General features: G+C 29.2%; 4 protein-coding genes and 1 long non-coding RNA gene across 9 annotated transcripts; 3 read left to right on the top strand and 2 right to left on the bottom strand.

The window, feature by feature from the left end:
* Positions 1–284: 284 nt before the first annotated feature.
* Positions 285–12,509, top strand: LOC122717365 (dnaJ homolog subfamily B member 6-like). Of its 4 annotated transcripts, none has more exons than XM_043941386.1 (8): positions 285–434; positions 7,274–7,382; positions 7,797–7,906; positions 8,729–8,839; positions 9,650–9,826; positions 10,055–10,316; positions 10,466–10,555; positions 11,195–12,509. In XM_043941386.1, the coding sequence occupies exons 2-8, from the start codon at positions 7,318–7,320 to the stop codon at positions 11,361–11,363; spliced, it is 984 nt and encodes a 327-aa protein (XP_043797321.1). In that variant the 5' UTR covers positions 285–434; positions 7,274–7,317; the 3' UTR covers positions 11,364–12,509. The 4 variants fall into 4 exon arrangements, with proteins under 4 accessions (XP_043797321.1, XP_043797324.1, XP_043797323.1 ...); XM_043941388.1 differs by lacking the exon at positions 285–434 and adding an exon at positions 791–919; XM_043941387.1 differs by lacking the exon at positions 285–434 and adding an exon at positions 5,986–6,224.
* A 500-nt stretch (positions 12,510–13,009) lies between these two features.
* On the bottom strand, positions 13,010–14,101 carry LOC122717366 (putative acyl-CoA-binding protein). The gene is made up of 3 exons (XM_043941390.1): positions 13,942–14,101; positions 13,682–13,796; positions 13,010–13,279 (listed from the first exon to the last, which is right to left on the bottom strand). Exons 1-3 carry the CDS (start codon positions 13,954–13,956, stop codon positions 13,140–13,142), a joined length of 270 nt encoding a protein of 89 aa, XP_043797325.1. The 5' UTR covers positions 13,957–14,101; the 3' UTR covers positions 13,010–13,139.
* Positions 14,102–15,596: 1,495 nt separating this feature from the next.
* Positions 15,597–17,823, top strand: LOC122717364 (ran-binding protein 3). The gene is made up of 4 exons (XM_043941385.1): positions 15,597–15,626; positions 15,858–15,950; positions 16,206–17,059; positions 17,153–17,823. The coding sequence occupies exons 1-4, from the start codon at positions 15,611–15,613 to the stop codon at positions 17,462–17,464; spliced, it is 1,275 nt and encodes a 424-aa protein (XP_043797320.1). The 5' UTR covers positions 15,597–15,610; the 3' UTR covers positions 17,465–17,823.
* A 1,463-nt stretch (positions 17,824–19,286) lies between these two features.
* Positions 19,287–20,337, bottom strand: LOC122717261. 2 transcript variants are annotated; one of them, XR_006347180.1, is made up of 4 exons: positions 20,211–20,337; positions 19,844–20,013; positions 19,540–19,776; positions 19,287–19,427 (listed from the first exon to the last, which is right to left on the bottom strand). It is a non-coding gene; the product is annotated as an uncharacterized LOC122717261 (long non-coding RNA). The 2 variants fall into 2 exon arrangements; XR_006347179.1 differs by lacking the exon at positions 20,211–20,337 and having other exon boundaries at positions 19,844–20,157.
* Positions 19,770–21,858, top strand: LOC122717258 (putative protein kinase C delta type homolog). The gene is given in 6 exon segments (XM_043941148.1): positions 19,770–19,954; positions 20,308–20,571; positions 20,885–20,943; positions 20,946–20,978; positions 20,981–21,081; positions 21,685–21,858. Coding segments are annotated over 6 exon segments (717 nt in total). The 5' UTR covers positions 19,770–19,832; the 3' UTR covers positions 21,823–21,858.
* Positions 21,859–21,896: the final 38 nt, after the last annotated feature.

Raw genomic sequence — 21,896 nt, forward strand, 5'->3', positions numbered from 1 at the left:
AAATATAAACACGAATTATTTATATTATTAATTTATTTATTTATTTATAAAAATTCAAAAATCTTCGAAATGTTTTATATTATTATTATATTTATTATAGTGCAATGATAAAATAATTTTTATTTTGGAATTAATTCTAATCATCAATAAAAAAATTTAATTATCGGATCAATAAACAAAGCGCGTGAAATGTCCGCTGAAAAGCAAGCACGTAACGACTCTAGAAAAATCGAAACGGACGGCCATATTGAATATCGACCTTTGTTTGCACCAACTTCAAGCGGTAGTCGCATTTCTCTACTTTTTTGCGAGATTGTCGCTTCTCGTCCACTGTGTGTCTGATTCTCGATCTAAAAGAAAACAATAATTCGTTTTTTCGTAGAAAATTCGTTGCCGAGCGTGAACGGCGAAGAAGAAGCAGGAGCCACTTCTAGGTAAGACTATGATTATGTGTTTTTTCCTAAAAGTTTAACCATTACCACCTCGAAACTACGTCGCCAAGAAGAATAGTTGTAACATCGTGAAACAGGTTCCATTCGAAAATTTCTAGATTAACATGTTGCATGGTATTATTTTCTGTATATCATATTGTCGTTTCATTTATTTGCAATTAATATCTCTTTCATGCACCGTGACAACGCATTTCTCGATACTATCGACAACAATCGTATCGTGAATGTTACAGGCTTTTTGCAATCCTAGACGAAAGAAACTACTCGTGCCATTTACTATCGATAATGTCCATATCGTGGTCTACTGTTGTTAGTTAAAAGATAAGTACGCAATCGTCGAATCATTATCAGAAAAACATCATTGTGTGGAAATTCGCGAAAACCAGCCTGTGTTGCGGCTAGAAACATCAAGTCGCATCCTTAGCAACCAACGTAACGAGACTTTTTCGATTTTCCATCTTACAACGGTAATTTTTTCTGGAATGATATATTTTAGAAGTCGAAACATATATCTTTAGAGATTAATTTACATAAAGTTTTAGAATTTATCGTATCGTTTAATTTGAAACTTCCTGATCAATTTATCTTATTCCCATGTTTTTGTATGAATTGATATTTCATATTAATTTAATTATTATGTGTTTATAAAAATAATTAATATCATTTTTCCAATTTGCATAATATTGCTTAATATTAATGATTGATGATTATAAATGATTTTTCATTTGATTTTATAAATATTTTTACATATTATATAATATTAAACACAGATGAAAAAAATAAAATTAAATTTTTTATTTAATTTTAATTATTTTAAAATTTATGAAATTATTTTTTAATATTATTAAATTATTATTAATATTATTAAAATATTCTATATTTTGGAAATATTCAAATTTTATTAAGTTCTTTAAACTAAACTTTTATATCTTATTGTTTTATTATTAAATTTGCATGCATATGTACATAATTATACTATTTATAAAGATAGGACAAACACCTTAGTTTCTATATAATGTTTATTCTATATTATGCATTTGATCATATTAATATTATATTTTAATAACGCTGTGTAGGTTTTATATATTATCAGTTATATCGTTATTACTCATTATTTATTATAGATTTTTCAGTGAATGTAGCAATCGATAAAAATAGATTTATAGTACTTTTTCTCAAAATGCTAAATATTCAGTTTATAATACATTATAATACAATTGCAATCATTTTTCTTATCAATTGAAATTTCTCAAATTAAATTCTTCACAAAACATTTGTTATCATACAGTAAAAATTCTAAACAAATTCTAAAACAAATTGTCGAACCAAAAAAGAGATCGTCAAATACAAATTATTTTCACTTGAATAGTTTTGTTTGTGTTCAATTTTTTTCAACGATATGAAGTATCACTTGGAAAGATAACTGATTTAATTATCTATATATATCTTCATGCATTATAAATTAATAATTCAATAATAATAATTAATCAATATTATAAATGGAATTGACTATTTTGTAACAACATTTTCTTATTAAAATAATTATTTTAATCATTTTTAATCATTATATTTTAATCATCAGTTATATAGCTAGCCATTTATAAATTAAATTTGATTGTATACTAAAAAAAAGCAGGAAAAAGAATAAAGATGTTTATCCTTTTTTAATTTCTACATGGAACTTATTATATCATATTATTAATTATCAAGAAGTATGATACAATTATCATTGATTAGAAATCAAATTGAAAGTTGAAGTGATAGAAGATTTTAAAAATATCAGAGGTCTATAGAAGATATGCAACTAAAATTAAACAGCGCTGGCTAAGGCTGTCCTAGACCCTTTTATCCGACATTTTCTAGCACCGACCTAGCGCAACGTGTTGCGTATGCATTGTTTTCCCAAAGACAAACGCCAAAGCTTAGAGAGCAAGGTCCATCTAATCCTTTGGTAAGGAGAAGCAAAATGACATATTTAATGGTCCCGGTTACGCAATATCATGCAACTGTGCATCGCTATCGAAGCTGCCAGTAATGTCTCGGTATATTTATATAGTATGTGAAGATAAATCGATGGATTAGAAATAGCCAGTGTATGGTATATTCATTTGAATATAAACTATATATATATATATATATATATATACATGTATATTATATACACTTATGCATATCTATAACATATCGATAAAGATTCCTACGAAATTCTTTCTTTTTAGAAGATTAGATGATACATTTATTATTTTAACATGGTGAATAAGAAAGTAGATTGAAATATATGTGATATATTAGAGAACATTTCAATCACAAAAATTGCAGATTTGTTTATATACTCGACATCTCGAGAGACAAAGGAAATATCCAGAATGGTACTTCAAATGAGCAAGAATGGCCGAGATTGTTCTTCTGTCAGTGACCAATACAAAGAACAATTTCTCTCGAGATCCTTTTTTCTCGATACGTCGCTCACAGTGCCCGAATATGTAAAACTGACATCACACCTCAGAGAGTGCAAAAGAACGCCCACCATTTTTCTCTCCCTCTCTTGAATTTTTGTCTCATCTACGTCTCATTATATTTTCCATAAAATCGATTATTTTTTCATATTCCTAATCAATTTTTTTTAAACATTTAATATTCGTATTTCATTCGTTCTATACATACTAGAGATTATGATCAATGATTTTTATTCAAGAAGTTATGATCTTTTGTGACTAATCTTTCAAATAACATATTGTCACTCACGTCATGCTACATTTTTCTTTCTAAAGTCTAAAGATATAATACATTAAAATTGATATTTACAAACAATATTTTTAAAGAAATTTTTGAATTTAACTTATTAAAATGGTGGGATATACTTCTCAATGACCTTGAGAGTTTATTTGATTATAGTTTTCGATTTCTATTGATAATAGGATAAATTGTTGATCATCAAAATTAGAATTTTCAATTACAAAATCATATTACAAAAACATCAAAAATATTTAGCTAATAATAAATATTTATAAATAATAGATATTTTTTACTTGATGTTTAATCGTATAAGAGAAGAATTTTTTTGTGTATTCTTTTTTTTTTTTTCTCCTTAAGAAATATATCATTTCGTTTCCTTACAAGATTGTAAAAACGAAGAGCAATCTGACAAACGGAAGTATCACGCTCGCGATACGTGTGCACTCGCGCATAATTACCACACGCGTTTTTTGCGGGGGCACATTTTCAGGTAAATATTGCGCATCCATTTATATATCTCACAGTGTATAATTTTTTTCTCTCTCTCTAGAAAATGGAAAATATTATATCACTATGATCTTTTTTCTTTTCATCATATCTCATGTATTTTTCATATTTATCGATATATACAGTAGAAGAAAATAAAAAGGAATTTAAAAATTTTAATTTCTTCATGAAAATTCTTTTTAAAAAAGGATAAAAAATAATAATTGAAGAAATAATATTTTTCACCATATTATATTTATGGTAAAAAATGAAAAATATATTACAAGAAAAGATATTAAAAATTCTAAAAATCTTCGTGTATATATATGGAAATCATGTTACATGAAAATTTGAAGAAGGTGTGAAAATTGATATTCGAAATGGGATAGTGATTTGCGCTCAACATAAGAATAACGAGATCGCCTTGTAGGCGATCTTTCCATTCTTGGAGTAGTGCCCGAATGATTTCTCGACTTCGGCGATTATGTTTGGACGAATGTCAAGACCAAAACTGGTACGTGGCGTTTATTAACAACCAATGCATTATCTAGACAATTAATTTTTTATTGCAAATCCATTCTAATTGTTCCAATCCAAGTTATTTTCAGATTATCACGAAATATTTGCTAATTATCAATTTGAAGAAAATGATCCAGATAATCGAATTTTTCATATATCATCGAGATGTTAAAAGGAATCAGATGTTCTTCAAATCTATTTTAATCAAGATCGAGCTTCATCTAAGGATTGTATAATTCTTAAGAAGAATTTTTCTTGCGTTAATTAATAAGACAAACAGCCTTCCTTGGTCACGTTACGAACACAATAGGCATCCAAAACATTCGGAATTGCATGTTACGTAAACCGTTCAAGTCCAGTTCGAGTCCACCAAGGCGTCGTTGAATTTTAAATATCGAAGACTCGTTTCCAACCACGTTCCTAAATCACTAAAGCACCTCTTGGCTGATCTACTTTTCTCACTGTATGATCACATTGAAAAAATACAAATACAAAGATACGAATGTCCAATAAAAATTCCATTGGTATCATCAGTTTCCTTGAAAGAAATTACTGGTTTGGAATTGTTGACTCGTTTTAGAAAGTTTTTCTATTATGTTACATAGTAAAGAAAATCTTTAAAGAAAAAGTCATCAAAGAAGTCAAATTGTCTTTCAACAATCATCCGGGATCGAAAAATATTTTAAAGAAAAGATGGATTGAATTAAGTTTTCAGTTCATTATATGCTTAATAAGATAGAAAATGGAATTATCGTGTAAGGACAATGCATCAAGTGGAAAGGTATTCTCCTCTCGACGAGTTGGAATAACGCCCACGACGACCCACGTCACGATGACTGTTCGCATGATTTTACCTGAGACACGGGTTCTGTGTAGGCAGGCCAAAATCACCACCGAAACTTGGTGTGACTCATGGATTTTGCGATTCTTCAGAGCAGATTTATTATAAGCTACAGAATGTTTTCTAATTCATGGATTGGATTTATTTCTTATCAGCTGAATTTTATGAATATTATTATAATTAAAGCCACTATTTTTGCTTCATTGATAAAAGAGATAACACTCGTGATGACGTTGAAATATATTGAAGAAATTTGTCTAATTTTTAGATAAAACGTAGAAGATTTATGTGAACGGAGGTAGGAAGCAAAACCTATGTAGCAAAAGCCTCGGACCAACGTCCTCGACCTGATCGCGGAGGTGGCTTCCACAATCGTGTATGGACATAAAACGTAGTCCACCTGGCGCGCAGAAAGAATTCTTGTTCACCTACTAACACACTCCAACGATTTCACACGAGAACTTCAATTAATATCACGAGACACGACCGAGAATTGATTAAAGTCGACCATTTTAAATCATGGCACATTGATTTCAACGAATTAATTTTTTAAAGCAAAACACCTTTGACAAACAGCCTTTGTATTCCATTGAATTGATCTTTCAGTCACATAAAATGATTCACTTTCAAATTTGGTTTTTTCAAAAAAAAAAAAAAAAAAAAAAAAAGAAAAATGAAAATTAATAAAATCAAATATCTCCATCCAAAGATACTTCATTTTGGATGTCAAGACCAATAAAGTGTTTTGGTACATATGATTCAATACATTCAATCTATAGTTCTGTTGGCTGATCGAAGTAATGGAACGAGCAGAATGCAAGCAGGCTGGTTTTTCTTGCCCACCAGGTGGAGGGAGGGACGCGAAGAAGCCGTGAAGTGGGATATCGTAATGACCTCCACCTCCGTATTTCCAACTATTTTCGATACACGTCTCAGCTAACTTTAGCGTTTTCGTTAGTCCAGTCTTTGACTTTGAGCTCTCAGCTCTCCACTAAACATTCTCTTATACGCCCCATGCTTCCTGTGTAAACTCCTGTGGAATCATATAATTACTTCCGCCATTGTCCCAACAAAAACTACTTAAAATTCAAAATCTATTTACTACTTTGGAATAATCAATCCACGTGAAACAAGTCTCAACGTGATCAATAACGATGAAAAATGTGTCATGTAGAGAAAAAATCGTTTGTGTAAGTTTAAAATTTTAAAAGTAAATTAATTTAATTCTATGCAACAAGACACTTATAAATATGTCTGCCCAATTTTTGTTTTTTTTCAAATATAATGATTATTTTCTTGAGACAAACGAGACAATATAACTAAGTAGATAGACGATTTTCTTTTCCACGACACAGGAGAAGCCATTTATATAATGCTTGCCGACTATTTCGAAGATGACACTTAAAATTAACTTAGTGGAATATATTTGTGCGTTCACTGGAATATATACATAATATATGGGAACTATTTTAGAAAGTTATTGTCTTTTTTTGTCGGTCTTCAGTTGTCATTCAATGAAATACATTCCAACGATTCTTGGATTGTCTATAATTCTATTTTGTTTCATAATCTCATAAATTTTCTTTTTATTCTATTTATTTTGATTCTTGAAAAATTGATGAAACAAAAAAACGTGAATTTCCAGTTTTGCAGTTTTCTTGAATGTTAATTTAAGTGTGAATTAATTCAAGTATTCTTTTTATTGTACAAAAGATGATTACACGTTTTTCAGATGCCTTAATAAGCAACAGGTGGCCGGAAGTTTCTTTGAAGAGAGAATTTCACTGAAAATCACTTTTAATATTTAACTTTTTTGATCATTTTTGCTTTTAAATTACCAATTATAATTCAATTATCTTGAAACAACTAATTATACTTGAAATCATTTTGCTATTGATTGCTTTTCATATGTTCTTATCAAATTTATATTTAATATTGTTAATATTGTAAAATGATTCTGAAAAGAAAATAGATCTTTGTTTAAGAAAACAAAGGAAGTTAAAAAGCAACATAATCAGATCCATCATTCATCAGAAAAATCGTTGACACATATTCATTTATCTTTCACATTAATATTAAATGTAATATTAAATGTTCATGCCATGTTCAAAGAAATTAAACTTATCAAAATAAAACAACAAATGGTTGTATTTTTCCTTGATGATTCGTTCATATTTCATTGCGTGCTTGCCAATTGATTTGTTAATTACTATAACTATTTCTTTTCTTTGTTTCACAGGTGGTTACCTAAGCCCTAACATCCGAGCGTGAATATTGTGAACGATGGTTGACTATTACAAGGTACTAGAAGTGCAGCGAACCGCCACGAGCGGAGATATCAAAAAGGCGTAAGTAATAGTGAAAATGATGTCAAAAAAGTCCAGTTCCTTCAACAGAGAAAGTTTTTAAATTTAAATATTTACTTGAAATTTTCTTTCATTAATCTAATTTTCTTATTAATTAGTTGAATAACTTTGTGTAAAATTCATCGTTGCAAATCATGATTAATGTTTGCTTTTTAAGAAAATTTTATATTGAAAATAAGTTAGAATATTGATGCTATTTTATTTTATAAATTGTAAACGCAATATGTAGAGAAAGATTGAATGAATGTCTTTTTACTTCTGTTGAAACAACTGGCATTGATCCAAGAACCGTGTTCTTAGTTCTTCTTAGTTCAAAAAGTCAAGAAACTTTTCAAGATTTTTTTATAATAGAAGCATCCCTGAAACATTAATTAAATAAAAAAAATTACTTTGCAGATATAGAAAATTGGCGTTGAGATGGCATCCGGATAAAAATCCTGAAAATTTGGAGGAAGCAAACAAGAGATTTAAAGAAATATCTGAGGCATATGAAGTGCTAAGCGATGGTAAGCTTCAGTTCTTCCTCGATCATTTACTTTCGACTCTGAAGCTTATATAGTTACAAAATTATCAACAATATCAATTTAATCGTTAAAATTTTCAATCTGAAGAATTTTCTAAATAATAATAATTCTAATTACATTTTTGTCTCTCTGTGGCTTCGATTAATTGACGCTAGCTAGCTTTAATAATGAAAACAGCGTCGCGATGCCAACGGGAGACGAATGATAGTAGCCATTGCTTGTCAGCAAAGCCGAATTTCGCATGAGCCTTCTCTTTCGAGCGGTTTCCAAGTAGTACAACTTATTCTGGGAGTCAACAGTTCAATCTAGAACGTATCGATTCTCCTTTATGAATAGTTGTTTCATAACCAGCAAATAAACGAAACTGATTAATGAGAATTAATCGTTGTCCAATAATAATTGAATTTTGATAGTTTACGGAAGGAAATTTTGACAATTATATACTTATATAATAATATTTTTATACACAATACAATTTTTTAGAAAAAAAATAGGGCTGCGAATAAGCACTCACAGCTCCAAAATTCTGATTCTTGAGTTTCTAAAAGTTCTATTTTGTTTTTATGCTTTTATATTTATTATGTTATATTTATATTTTTTTATTACATTTAGTAAAAAGATTGATGGAAATATTATTGAAACTCGAGAATTGAGCCAGGCTTAAACAGAGAGCAACTCTTTAGCCGAAGCATCGCTGCTACAATCGATGAACCGTGTCGTGTCAAATGTGGAAGGAAATAAAAAAAAATTCAATTAGAAATGTTTGTTTCCGGATGATCTCTCATGACCGTGCTCGATGTCCAGATGCGAAGAGACGAACCTACGACCAACGATTGTATCAGAAGGCATCTTCAAGGCCCGGCCGTGGATTCACCTACCGGAGTTTCTTTGACTCTCCTTTCCAGCGATATTTCGGTACCACTTAAGAGAAAAAAGACTTTGAGAGTGACAGATATTTTCCTTCGTTTTATTTTATTTATTGTTTTTCTTTTTTTTTTTTTTTTCTTAATAATTTATTTCGAATTTGGTTTTGATTTTTTTTTCTTTTTTAATCTAAGAAAAAATGTACAGAAAGAAATATTACTATTTTGAGATGTAGATGCAAAGATTTTATTGATGAAAAATTCATAAAATCTCAAATGCCTAATCCCTTATTTGCCTTAAAAAAATAATTCCTTGCTCGAATTCGTAGAATTCATCTTTCTGATGAAGTTTTCTGATCAGTTTCTTTACGAATCCTTGTGGAAAACTCAAAAGATACTTTTTTCTCTTTGTATGAGTCGCCGTAAACGCAGATAATATTGCCTGCATTTCTAACCATTTTGCCATTGCTCGACTGATTGAAAACACGAAAAAACCAACTTGCAATCAATAATTTTCCCTTATAAAGGCAGATCTTCGAAGAACCATATTATTCCATTTCATTCAAATCAATTAAAAATAAATTTTCATATGAAGATTAAAAACTTTTTTCAAATTATTTCAAATTCTTCGAAGATTATCTATATTCCTTTCATTTATCATGATCATTCTCTTCCATTGATTTTGCTCTTGTGGTGGACGACCTCAAATTGATGTTAGACATCATTCAACGTACTCTACTAACCTGGCAAGCCTTTGCAGTACTTGCTTCTTGGAATTTGGAGCAAATAAAACCAAGCGATCTGCATTTATATATTATTTCATAATTAGTAATAACAACTTTTTGTCTTATTTGCTTTTCAGAAAAGAAAAGGAGGGTTTATGATCAATATGGAAAAGAAGGACTTCAAATGCCTGGTGGCAAGAGGCGACATAAGGAAGATTTTGATCCACACTTTGCTGGTACCTTCATGTTTAGGGATCCTGAAGAAGTATTTAGAGAATTCTTTGGCGGATCATCTTTTGAAGATTTATTTTCTGGTAAGTTATTTATATTGCTAGTTAATCTATGTCATACCAATTAGTTTATATCCTAAGCGTGTGAAATGTAATCTGAGCACATAAATGAATTTCCATAAGAAATTTACCTTGTCCATTGAATGATAAACATATATTTAAGTAATTAACCGAATAATAAAAAAAAGTTATTGAAAAAAATTTTTCCTATGGTAAAATCACGTGATTAACGATATCCTAATTTTCCTAAAGACCTTGCTGGAGTTGGTGTGCGTCTTGGATCTCAAAGGCATAGTCATCCCAGCAGTAACAGCATAAGCACGTCCTTCTTTGGTCCATTAGGAGTTTCTCATTTCGGTTTTTCACCACTCAACGAATTTTTTGAAGGTACATCAGGAAACTTTACTTCGTTCAATGCATTCACAAGTTTCGGTGGAACTAGTGGTGGTGGAGCTGTAAAACGAACAAGTACTTCAACTCGCTTCATCAATGGCAAAAAGATCACTACCAAAAAGTAAGATTGATCGTTAGAATTTAAAAAATATTATTATAAAAATTAAATATATTATATGATTTTATAAAATATTACAAAAAATTGTAATAGAATGTAATTATATTACTTGAAATAGAGACAATAATGTTTTATGTATACAATTGTTACAGAGTTTATGAAAATGGAAAGGAAACAATAATGTCATACGAGAATGATGTGCTGAAGTCAAAGACGGTGAACGGCGTGCCACAATCAATAACGTACAGTTAAATCAGTTCTCTTCTCAAGAACGCTCGCTCGATCTCCGCTCGGCAATTGAGAAATTCCTGTCGTCGCGTCACGTTTGCGAGTAATATTTCTGCGCTCTACTAAGATGTTGTGTTCCTGCTACCTAACTACCTGAATGATAATGAACATAAAAATAGAAAGAAAAAAGAACATAATTGATTTTTTCGACAAGTCACCGCGGCTATTTAATAACAATATAAAATGTTCTTCTATCTTATTTAGATCATCTCTTCATCAACTGACTTCTTCATTTTTCGTCAAAATATTTTGTTAAAGTGCTGTTTAAATGATGTAGTAGTGCCGCTGGTCGACGCACTTTTCCACATATTGTATAACAAGAGAACAACAAAATATATGTACAAATATATGTACAAATATTTATCATTTAAAAAAAAAAAAACAGAGCAACGAGATTTTCAGAAACAACGATTACTCGACGGAATTCGATGACAGTGATTGGATCTCTAAGCTCGAGCGATCGAGCCCGTTTAAAACATAATGAAAGCAGAAAAATTGCTTAATTTGGATAAACATAATAACATTTTAAGCAAAACAGCCGCAACGAAATGCTACTTGAGCTTTTGTTCCCGTCACCTTCTCTGTTTTACCAGGTTTGACGAGTCATCGACAAGTCGCCAGCTGACCGACAGTGCCAGCGATATCTCGATGGCTGGCCAGAACTCGAGAACAGTCCATGGTGACCATCAGAAGGCTAGCAGAATAAAGACGCACCATCATCCAGTTCTCACTAAGAAGCACGATAAGAGTAAGAGAAAATAGAGGCAACACTCTTACAACCTTCTCTCATTCGTTTCCTTATTTTTTTAATTTTGGTCTCTTTGTTTTTTTTTTCGAATCAAACGTAACATATATACATATATTACATACGTACGTGTATCATTTACGAAACTGATGTTGTAAATTATGTCTTTTTCCGCAACATCGTTTTTGCTATTGTTTCAATAATCGGAATTAAAAAAAAAAAAAAAAAGAAAAACTTTTAGTGGCTTAGCTTCGACTAGCTACACATGTTCGATTTGATCAATAAAAAATTCGCTGCAAAATTCATTGTAAGATTTTGCATCGAAAGTGGTGTGTTTAATTAATTCTTGTTTGCTATTGAGAGAGAGAAAGAAAGAAAGAGAGAGAAAGAGAGAGAGAGAGAGTGTGTGTGTGTGAAAGAAAGAAAAGAGGCCCTGCTTTCTGTGAAAAAAAAACAGATAAAAGTTATTATTACAGAACATTCTGTTGCGTTTTATAGATAGCGCGTCGTTTCCGTTCAAAATCTGGCGTTTTACTTTTAATACGGTAAGTTTCGCTTATTCTAGATTTCTTAGAGGATTAATTCATTATATCGTAAGTTATAATTGCTAGTTTTTTATTTGTAAGTAAGTCGCGTTGTAATTTCGAACACATATATACACATCGACTGAGTTTGAACGAATTTAACGTATTATACATACATATATTTCATTTTTATGCGAATAGGACACACACATACACATATGAATGAATTCCATCATGCGTATTCGTTTTAAACATCAAGATCGATTTGCTAACAAGTGCTCTTAAAAGATAAAATTGTATTACGACAGTTTTTGCTACATTAGATTTTTTCCTTTTTTTATTTTTGAAATGCAGTAAAGCATTCACTATGGAAGAAATGTGCTCCATTTTCTTTGTAATTGGATCTATAAACAAAATTGAGGCATAAACAGGGCTAAGTTTTTGTGTTGCGGAAATGTTCCTTCATAAGCAATTTAAATGTCGTAATCCTATTTGCTTTTCTTAGTTAGTTTCTTGTGTATGTGTATATAATAATAAGCAAAAAAATGTTAAACGTGGAGAAAAAAAAACATCATTAATGTATGTTAATATATTTCATTACACTTTATCGATATTCAACATTATATTTTGTCTGATGATTTTTTTATGTTTAGAATAACAATTATATGGAAGTTCAACGTTTAATTTAAAATGTTATATTGTATCAAAATAATTGTCACTTTATTTCTTCTTCTTTCCTCAACTTCTGAATTTACAATATTCATATAACAAAATTTAGAATATAATTTATATAAAAATAGTAGGTGAACAATGTAAAAGTTTAAATGAAAAGAAAATTACATTTCTTTTTTAATATTTTCATCATTATACGCTTCGATGTGGTATTAAAAATCGTGTATATGTATTAAGTACATTATAATGCATATACTGTATATGTTAACTTGTTCCAAGTTAACAACATCGACGTTGTATATAGCTAATCAGTGATAGCAAAATAAATTCAGCTACCACGAGAAAATTAATTCGTCAATTCGATATATCAATTCCTTTTTAATATTATTGTATTTATAATAATTCTTGTTTATACAATATATAGATCTTTAAATTATTTATATAACATCAAAACAATTATTTCAAAAAGTATTTAAACATTTTTGCAACTATTATACCCTGGTAATAATAATAAAATATAATAAATTGCACATTTATAAGAATATAAAAAAGATAAAATTAGATAAAAATTTCTATATAAATTTTCAATATTGCAAATTACTTCTTTCCAATGATGGATATCAGTTCTTCCACCTTATGAATGTACTGCTCTTTAGCAGCATCTTGACTCATGCCCTTCCTCTTATCCCAAGCATCCCATTTTGCTTTGCCTTTGAAATCCAGCATGCCTGGTTTAGCTATAAAATTACAATATTCTTTTAAAAAAAAATAATATTATATAATTATAGAATTATGAAAATTTTAAAATCATAAAAATAACTCATTCAAATTTTAATTCAAGTTTTTACATATAATTATTACTAGAAGTGGATAATTAGCATTGCAAATTAAGAAAGACCAAAGTAAAAATTAAATTTAAAATAAACTTGAATATTATAATGAATGTAAATTGAATTCTTTGGTATTAAAAAAGTCCAAAGTCTAGCCAGTCTACCTTCCTTTAGGATTTTTTACAATATTTTAGATATTTATAGAAATATAATATTTTCTATACCATATAATATAGTAAATAACAAAACTAAAATAAAACTAAAATAGAAAATCATTTTTTAAGTAGATTATTATATTGTTTTACGTACATGTATTGCAATCTCCAATAGTAGCTTGCTTGTACAGTGAATATAATTCAAGCAAATCAGCATCTGACGCTGGAGCACTTAATTCCTTCACCTCCTCTGCAGCTTTCTTAAATTTCTGATAAAAAAAAAACATATAAACAAAAAAATAACTTTCATTAAAATAATATATACAATACAAGAAACATTATACAATATATAATTCAAGAAACATTAAAATAAAATTAAGTAATTAGAAATATAATAAAAATAAAAATAATTACTTCGTCTAGAGTCATTGTTTCAATAACAAAAAATATTGAAACTTTGATACTTTAAGTTAAGTAACCTCTATGTAAGTACTGTGAAGCACTGGTTCAGAACTGCAGAACATTGGCTGGGAAGATTCGTTTAAGTTTCCCCCACTTCAATATTCCATTTGGTATAATCATGAGTCATAATTTATGATTACCAATAATGTTCGAGAAATCTTCATTAATAAAAAATATATATACACATATATACGTATATATTATCTATACGTGTAGATTATATATATATATATATATATATATATACTATAAAAATTTATTATAATGTGTATATTATAACAAATTATTATAGTAAAATATTGATAATATTATTATTAAAATTATTGATATTATTAATATTAAAATTATGAAAATCTGATCGATAAATTGTTATTGCGCAATTTATCTTTATAAGAAAAAATCTAAAAATCCATTTTTAATGTCATTCTACTTAAATTAAAAATTGTAATCTAAATATAATTTGTAAATTTTTATTTATTTTACCTAGTATTAAACTTATATACGAAGTATTTTTTCTATTTTATATTAACTTTAAAAATACATACATACAATTTTAAAAATTAAAAATGGCATTGAAAATAATATTAGAAATATTACAAATACTATATAATACTTTTTTATAAAAATAAATTTTTTAATAAACTAATTTAAATTTTTATAATATATATAATTTCGGAAAATAAAATGTTTAAATAGAATTAAATTGTTAATAATATGTTTTTAACGTTTCTTATTTTCGATAATGGCTAAAAAAAATGCTTATAAATCGCTATAAATATTTTATAAGTACACCACCAGTATAAATGAATAAATACAATGAATTAAAATCAATGAGATTAATAAATTAATGCATATTTTCTGTAAATATCAATACATTTCAAATTATATACATGTATAATATTCAATGAATCATTATTGGATATAAAAAAAAGATATCATTTATTGATATTATTTATGATAAATTTTTATTTATGATAAATTTGATAATATTAATTATTAGTTAGTAAAATATTAATATCAAAATTAAATGTTATTACGTAAAACATCTGTTTATCATACTTATATATCGGTGCTTACCATGCGATTATATTTTATACTGATTAATTATTACCATAAAAATATGCTATATTGTTGCATAAAATGTATCAATGCTTATCATGCAATTTTATATTATTGATTATTATCATGAAAATGTATTATATTTATAATTTTTTGCTATTTATTTGACGAAATTCGTCTTCTTTTTTTTTCTATTTAATTTAAAAAGTTTGAAATTTAAGTAAAAATAATTTTTTTTTATATATAAATTTTAAGATTGTAAATCGACTCTGATTCCCCTAGATATTGATCACGTGGTTTTGTGTACATCCGGTAATACGACTAATTGAATATATTATAGTTATTTATATTTTTTAACAATTTCATTTAGATATTATTAAATTAAATAAAACAAAATTTATATTATAATAATTAAACATTATTAATTCTTATATCTTAAAAAAAATTGTTTAAATATATATATAAAATATTATGTGGTTTACATGTAATAATATTTAGAGAGATTTTTTTATTTTCTAATAATATGACTAGATGGCGACACTTGATCACTTCCACGTAAAAAATGGCGGACTGCAAGGGTGCGTTTTGTGATTCTCTTGTACAGTAAACTATTCATAAATTCTATGTATTTATGTAAATTGTAATAACTGAAAATTTATACAAATTATTGTTCTATTATAATTGTATTTTTCTTTAAATTCCATATTTTTTCAATTTCAATAATATTTATTCGTGTAATCATTTCAACAGATTGACGACATAATTTTGTTTGACAATCATTTTAACTGTTTGTTTTGTATTTTATCCAGAGAACAAAGAAGAGACAAATAGACCATCGTACGTTTTAAAAGTAGATCCACCGCAAGAATCACCAGGAGATTCACCTGAAAATTCCACCAGTGGTAAATAGTGCTATTTTTTGTTTCAAATAATTTTTCTATCATTTTTTCTTTTATAATATTTACTATTTCTATTATATATATATATATATATATTCCATATATTTTCTTCGTTTTTCAAAAATGCAATTAAAATTATTTTATTTTATTCCAATAATCTTGTATTGTAGAAGACATAGGTTATGATGTAAAAACATTAAACACTATTCACATACAATAGTTTATAGATGGCAATTTAGAAAATTTAAATTGTTTCAGAAGAAATGGAGAGTCCATCAACAGAAAATAATACTCAGGAATCACCATCTAGTTCTAATAAACCTGTGTTAGCTGCCTCAAAATTTGGAACATCATTTGGAAGTAGTGATTCCTATAAATCCTTAGTTAAAAAAAAAAGATCTTTCACATTGTGGCCTTCTCAATTGAGCACAGTGACAAACAATCAACCTACTACTAAAGTATATTTACAACCAGCTAAATTTCAGAATCCATTTGCAAAAATTACAGATAATTTTTTAGATGAAAAGAATAACATAGCAAAAGAAAATAATAAAACAGAAACAAAGGAAGAAAAAAATGAAGAAAAAGAAGACACAAATGAGAAAGCAAATGATAAAAATGAAACAGAAGAAACTAAGAGTGAATTAAAAGAAATTCAAAATGAAGTAAAAGAAACAAGTGAAAAAAAAATAGTTGAGGAAACAAAACCTACTTTTTTGATGTTAGGAACAAGCACAAAGGATAATGTAAATACTACAGTAACGCCTTGTGCCTCAGAACCAAACTTTGTGTTTGGTCAGAATCTCCAAGAACGTGTTATGATTGCAAATGACGCAGAAAATTCTGAAAAAACAGAAACTGAAGAAAAAAAAGAAGAGAAAAAAGAAGAAAGTACAAATGAAAATGGTTCTACAGAGCTTCTTTTTTCAAACGCATCCGCAGCGTGTCGTACTACCTCCAAACCAGGTTTAACATTAACAGAAGCAGCTCAAGAATTAGAAGAAGCAAATCGTGCTAACAAAAGAAAATATAGCCAAATAACACCATTAACTGGTGAAGAAGGAGAGACAAATATTCTACAAATTAATTGTAAATTTTTTGCATTTGACAAGGTATGTATAACAAATATTTATATTTAATTTAAATTTTTTAACAAAATTATTGAATGCTTTTGTACTTAATATTAAGTATTCGATTCTGTTCAGGCAAGTGGTGGTTGGCAAGAAAGGGGTAGAGGTACTTTGCGATTAAACGATCGCGATGAAGAATCTCGTTTAGTAGGACGTACTGCAGGAACGCAGAGATTAATTATGAACACAAAAATATGGCCAGGAATGACCGCAGAACGTGCAGCACCTAAATCATTAAGATTAACAGCAATGGATGTTCAAGGCAGTATCAGAATCTTTATTGTACAGGCTGCGCCTAAGGAAGTAGAACAACTTCATAATTTATTACAACAGCGGTTAAAACGCGCACAGGAACGACAGCCTAAGAAACTAGCAACAGAGCACTGACAACTGATTAGTCGTCCCTGCGAGCTGTTCGCTAATTATTATCTAAATTTACGCAATACGGAGATTGCTAACATGTGAAAAAATCCGGGAATCTATAATATCGGAGCTCATCCGAGAATCTATATCAGGTCCTATTTGTTTCTAGAATAACTCGTATAAAATAGAACTATGGCTATGATTCGCTTCTTTGCCTGTGAAAGTTCTTAGAACTTGATAATATATCCCATGCCATATTGAAATCTACAGGCAAATGAAACAAAGAAGACGAAAAAAATGAAATCGAATTCTTTCCGGTATATATTTTCTAATCATTCCCAATTCATAATTCTTCTTTTACACGGATTTCAAACAGCGCTTTTTTTTTTTTTTTTTTTTTTTTTTTTTTTTNNNTTTTTTTTTTTTTTTTTTTTTTTTTTTAATCAAAGAAAACTATTAGTTAGGGATTTTTAATAAAGCATAATATAAACACACAAACAGATCAGTCATAAAACCGTTATTATCTTGGAAGATAAACGGTGTTTTCAGTTTTCAGTGATAATCTCTTTATAAGAATCACTTCGATTTTTATCGTAGCGATATTCTTATCAATTTAGAATTCTATTCCTTGTCCGCTATATATAAATATATACATAAATATAAATATATAAATATTGTAAGAATTTTACTGTTAATTTCGTTATTTATACGTAATTCCGCCGCGAGCGAAAGTAACAGCTACATACATATTAATCGACGAGGAGATATTGTGAATTTGATTGGAACAACAAAAGACTTTGTTGAGAGCACAAAATGTAAAACGTTGTTCCATGATCAAATCTATAGCTATTTGTACTTTATTTTAGTTGTATATAGCATCAAGATGAATTGGACGATTTCCTCGTCGTGTCTGTGTGTCTATCATGTGAAAAGGCTGTGTTTGAAGCGGTTTCTCTTTCTAATTTTCTGCTTAAATATATTTACCGACTCATCTCTCATTCGTTTCAAAAGAAAGAATGAGAAAGATCAGTCGTGAAATTTCTTTTTAATGTAATGCACAGTAAAGAGAAAGAGAAAAGATATTACTTAAAGCAGAAAAAGTGCTATCCACACGATAAAAATCACAAAGAACTATTGTTTCTCTGTATTTGATATATAAAGAAATGAACTCACTGTACACATCGTTAATTACATGAAAAGAAATACAGACATTTGTATAAAAAGCCTTACTCGTTGATGTTTTTCTTATCATCTGCTTTAATTTAAAGCGTAAACCCAGACATATTATTTTTCTGAGGTGAAGCTCGTTTGAAGTATACAAATTTTTCATTATTTTCAATTTTATGTTTCTTAATTTATTCGGAATTAGTTATACAATACACAATATACTTTTAACATAGCATAATAAGAGCGCTTTTCCAGGCTGGAAAACACCTGATCACGCGTTCTAATATTTTCCGCGTGCGGCGCTATGCAATCCGAGCGGGCGGCATTCAACAGGCTGATATTTATAGACTCGAGAGTTTCGTGCAAAGCTACACAACGTTTTAGGCGTCAAAAATCCAGTTCCTACGTTCATAAATATTCACGCGATGATCCATAAATTTTAATTCAATTTTGTGATTCAATTTAAAATGGAATTAGAGTAGTCGTCAATCCTGGAAATTCGAAGATATTTCCTCAAGTGCGGCATTTGAACATCGTGAACGGTCGATCGAGTCGCATAGCTGACGTTTGAACATCGCTAGCGCTACTTCTGGTCGACACGTTTCCGATCAAATAACGTATCATATCCGGACGTTCGATCAACGTGCTGGATGAAGAGGGAATCGAAAAGAAGAGGCATCTTCCACTTTTTGTTCGAGTATTAGTCATAAAATTTGATGATAAATTTCACTTGATCGAAAACGCATGGCCTCATCAGAGAAGATGAGAAGAGGTTGCAGAAGAGAATCAGTGTCTTCTATTCTTCATCCTTGAAAAATTTCTGTGAAAAATTCGAAATTATTCTCTTCTCGAAAATCGATATTGTATAGATTCTTTGGTGATCCTTTATTTATTACAATTATCGTTAATATTATTAAAAATGTGACACACACACAAATACCGTTCGATGTTTCTTTTCCAAAGCAGAGTCAATAAATTTTGATCAATTGGAAACGATCGATGCTTCGTGCGCAGCGTACCGAGATGAAGATGTTGCTGGCCGATGAGCGAAAATTCTTTTGGCATTACGCGGCGATATGTTTTGGAATTCAAGCCTCACAAGGCGGGAAATTAAAAAGATAGCATCATCGATCGGGCACACGGAATTCATTAGTGTTTGTCTCTATCATCTGGAAGAACTTGATCGCCAAATAAGTGAGAGAAGATAAAGAAAGTGAATAGGAAAATGATGTTTACCGCTGGTGCCCATGCAAAAAAGCGTAATGCTGGTAGTGGTTCTGCCCGGAAGTCTGCTGCGGATCGTAGGAGTCCGCAAACTCATGTGAGCGCGGAAGGGTACACTTACAGGTGAGCCATTCGGTAGGTAAAACTTGTAAAATGTTTTGTCGAGTCAAAGTGTCAATCTTCTTTAATTAATGAATTTAGTAAAAAATTATTTATAATTAATTAGTATTTCATTAATAATTATAAATGTAAAATTAAATGATGAAATGAGAAAGTATTAATTTTCTCTTTTAATTATCTCCTTCAATCAAATAATTAAAAATATTATCAACAAAAATAATTAGGATTTTCTATTAAACAAAGTAAATACAAAACATACCTGTTATACATAAACGTGAATTTCATCCATTGAAAGAAACTTTGACTTGAACAAAAACTAAAAAAAAAAAAAAAGATACAATGTATGGTGATTCCAGGACTAGAATTCCAATATTAAATCCAACGGATCTTCCACCAGCAAGCTCTATAGGGAAAACGTATGTATACAAAACCAGAGTTCCCCGAAGGGACATTGTAGTTGCATCTTCTCCACGTGAAATGAATAATATCGGTGGGGGAGCAATTACAAAAAGAAGAGGCGCAGTGAAACACAACAAAGTGCACGTGGTTCGAGGTCACAAATTAGTTGCAAAATTCTTCAGACAACCAACATTCTGCGCTTTTTGCAAGGATTTTCTTTGGTAAAGTCTCTAAAAAAAAAAAAAAAAAAATAAATAAAATAAACTATAAAAAATTAAATAGATAAAGATTTGTCTAAGAAACGAATAAAATGATGTAATAAAACAATAAATGTTTAAATCAAGAACATTTTTCATTTCGATAATATAGCAATCGAAGAATCTTGATTTATTATAAAAGATGGCTGCTTTGATGTATACGCGGTTTATCTAAAAATACTTTCGATTATATTTTTCGGGCACATTATTCAAATATCGGTTAACGATTTCCTTGATTATATTTTCCAATTAATGTAAAGTGTACTCTATGTCATAGGGGGTTTGGAAAGCAAGGATACCAGTGCCAAGGTAAATATTAAATCGCGAACTGCGATTTTTCTGTCTATACCACGTTGCATTTCTATTAATATTCTATCCTGCGTTTTAGCCTGCCAAACAGCGGTGCATAAGAAGTGCCATGATAAATTGTTAACCAAGTGCCCGGAAAGTGGCAGGCAATCTGAGAACACGATAGTAAGTATTTGCTTTATCAATTCTCCAATTTCTGTTCTTGTTCCGAATTTCAACGAATAAGCGTCAAATTTTTGTCTAAAATATATCACGATTGATAATATCAATTTATCCATTTCCTTTAACGAGAACTGATCATGTTTCTTGGTACAAGTTTGTACCAAGAATGTAGAACTCGAATAAACTATGTTTGCTTATTTATTCAATGATGTGTAATTCATCCAGATATTTGACTGTGGAAAACAAGATTGTTTCTAACATTATCCTCGTATGTTAAAATTTACGTTTATTTTTGAACTTCAAAATTTTATGTGTATATATTTACTTTATGATGCAAGAGTAGGTTTTACCAAATTGTGAATATTTTTGAAAACATTCGGCTCTTCCAGCAATTTAGGACATGAAATCCATTTTCACAAATGTATCTGCAAATTATTATACATATATTTTTATATATTTTTGTTTAAATCGCTCGATATTTATTTTTACAAAAAGTATTGTTACTCTATTGTATATACTCACTATGCTATTTGTCAGAAATAACGCAATACCTAGTCCCACGCAGAATCGGTCTAATTCTGTTAATACTTGTTCAATATTGTGCAGTACTTGAGGGAGCGTTTCAAGGTAGATGTGCCTCACAGATTTCGGCTTCATACATTTATGTCGCCGACGTTTTGTGATCATTGTGGTTCCATGTTATACGGCTTTTTTCGACAAGGTGTCAGATGCGACGGTATGTAAAAAATTCACTCTTGTATATCTCTCATTTTATTCTTGATGCACCTTGAATTTTAAATTTTTTAGCATAACGTTCA

The sequence above is a fragment of the Apis laboriosa genome, unplaced genomic scaffold, assembly GCF_014066325.1.
Source record: "Apis laboriosa isolate Shangri-la unplaced genomic scaffold, ASM1406632v1 scaffold4_cov146, whole genome shotgun sequence".
In the NCBI taxonomy this organism is placed as follows: Eukaryota; Metazoa; Arthropoda; class Insecta; order Hymenoptera; family Apidae; genus Apis; species Apis laboriosa.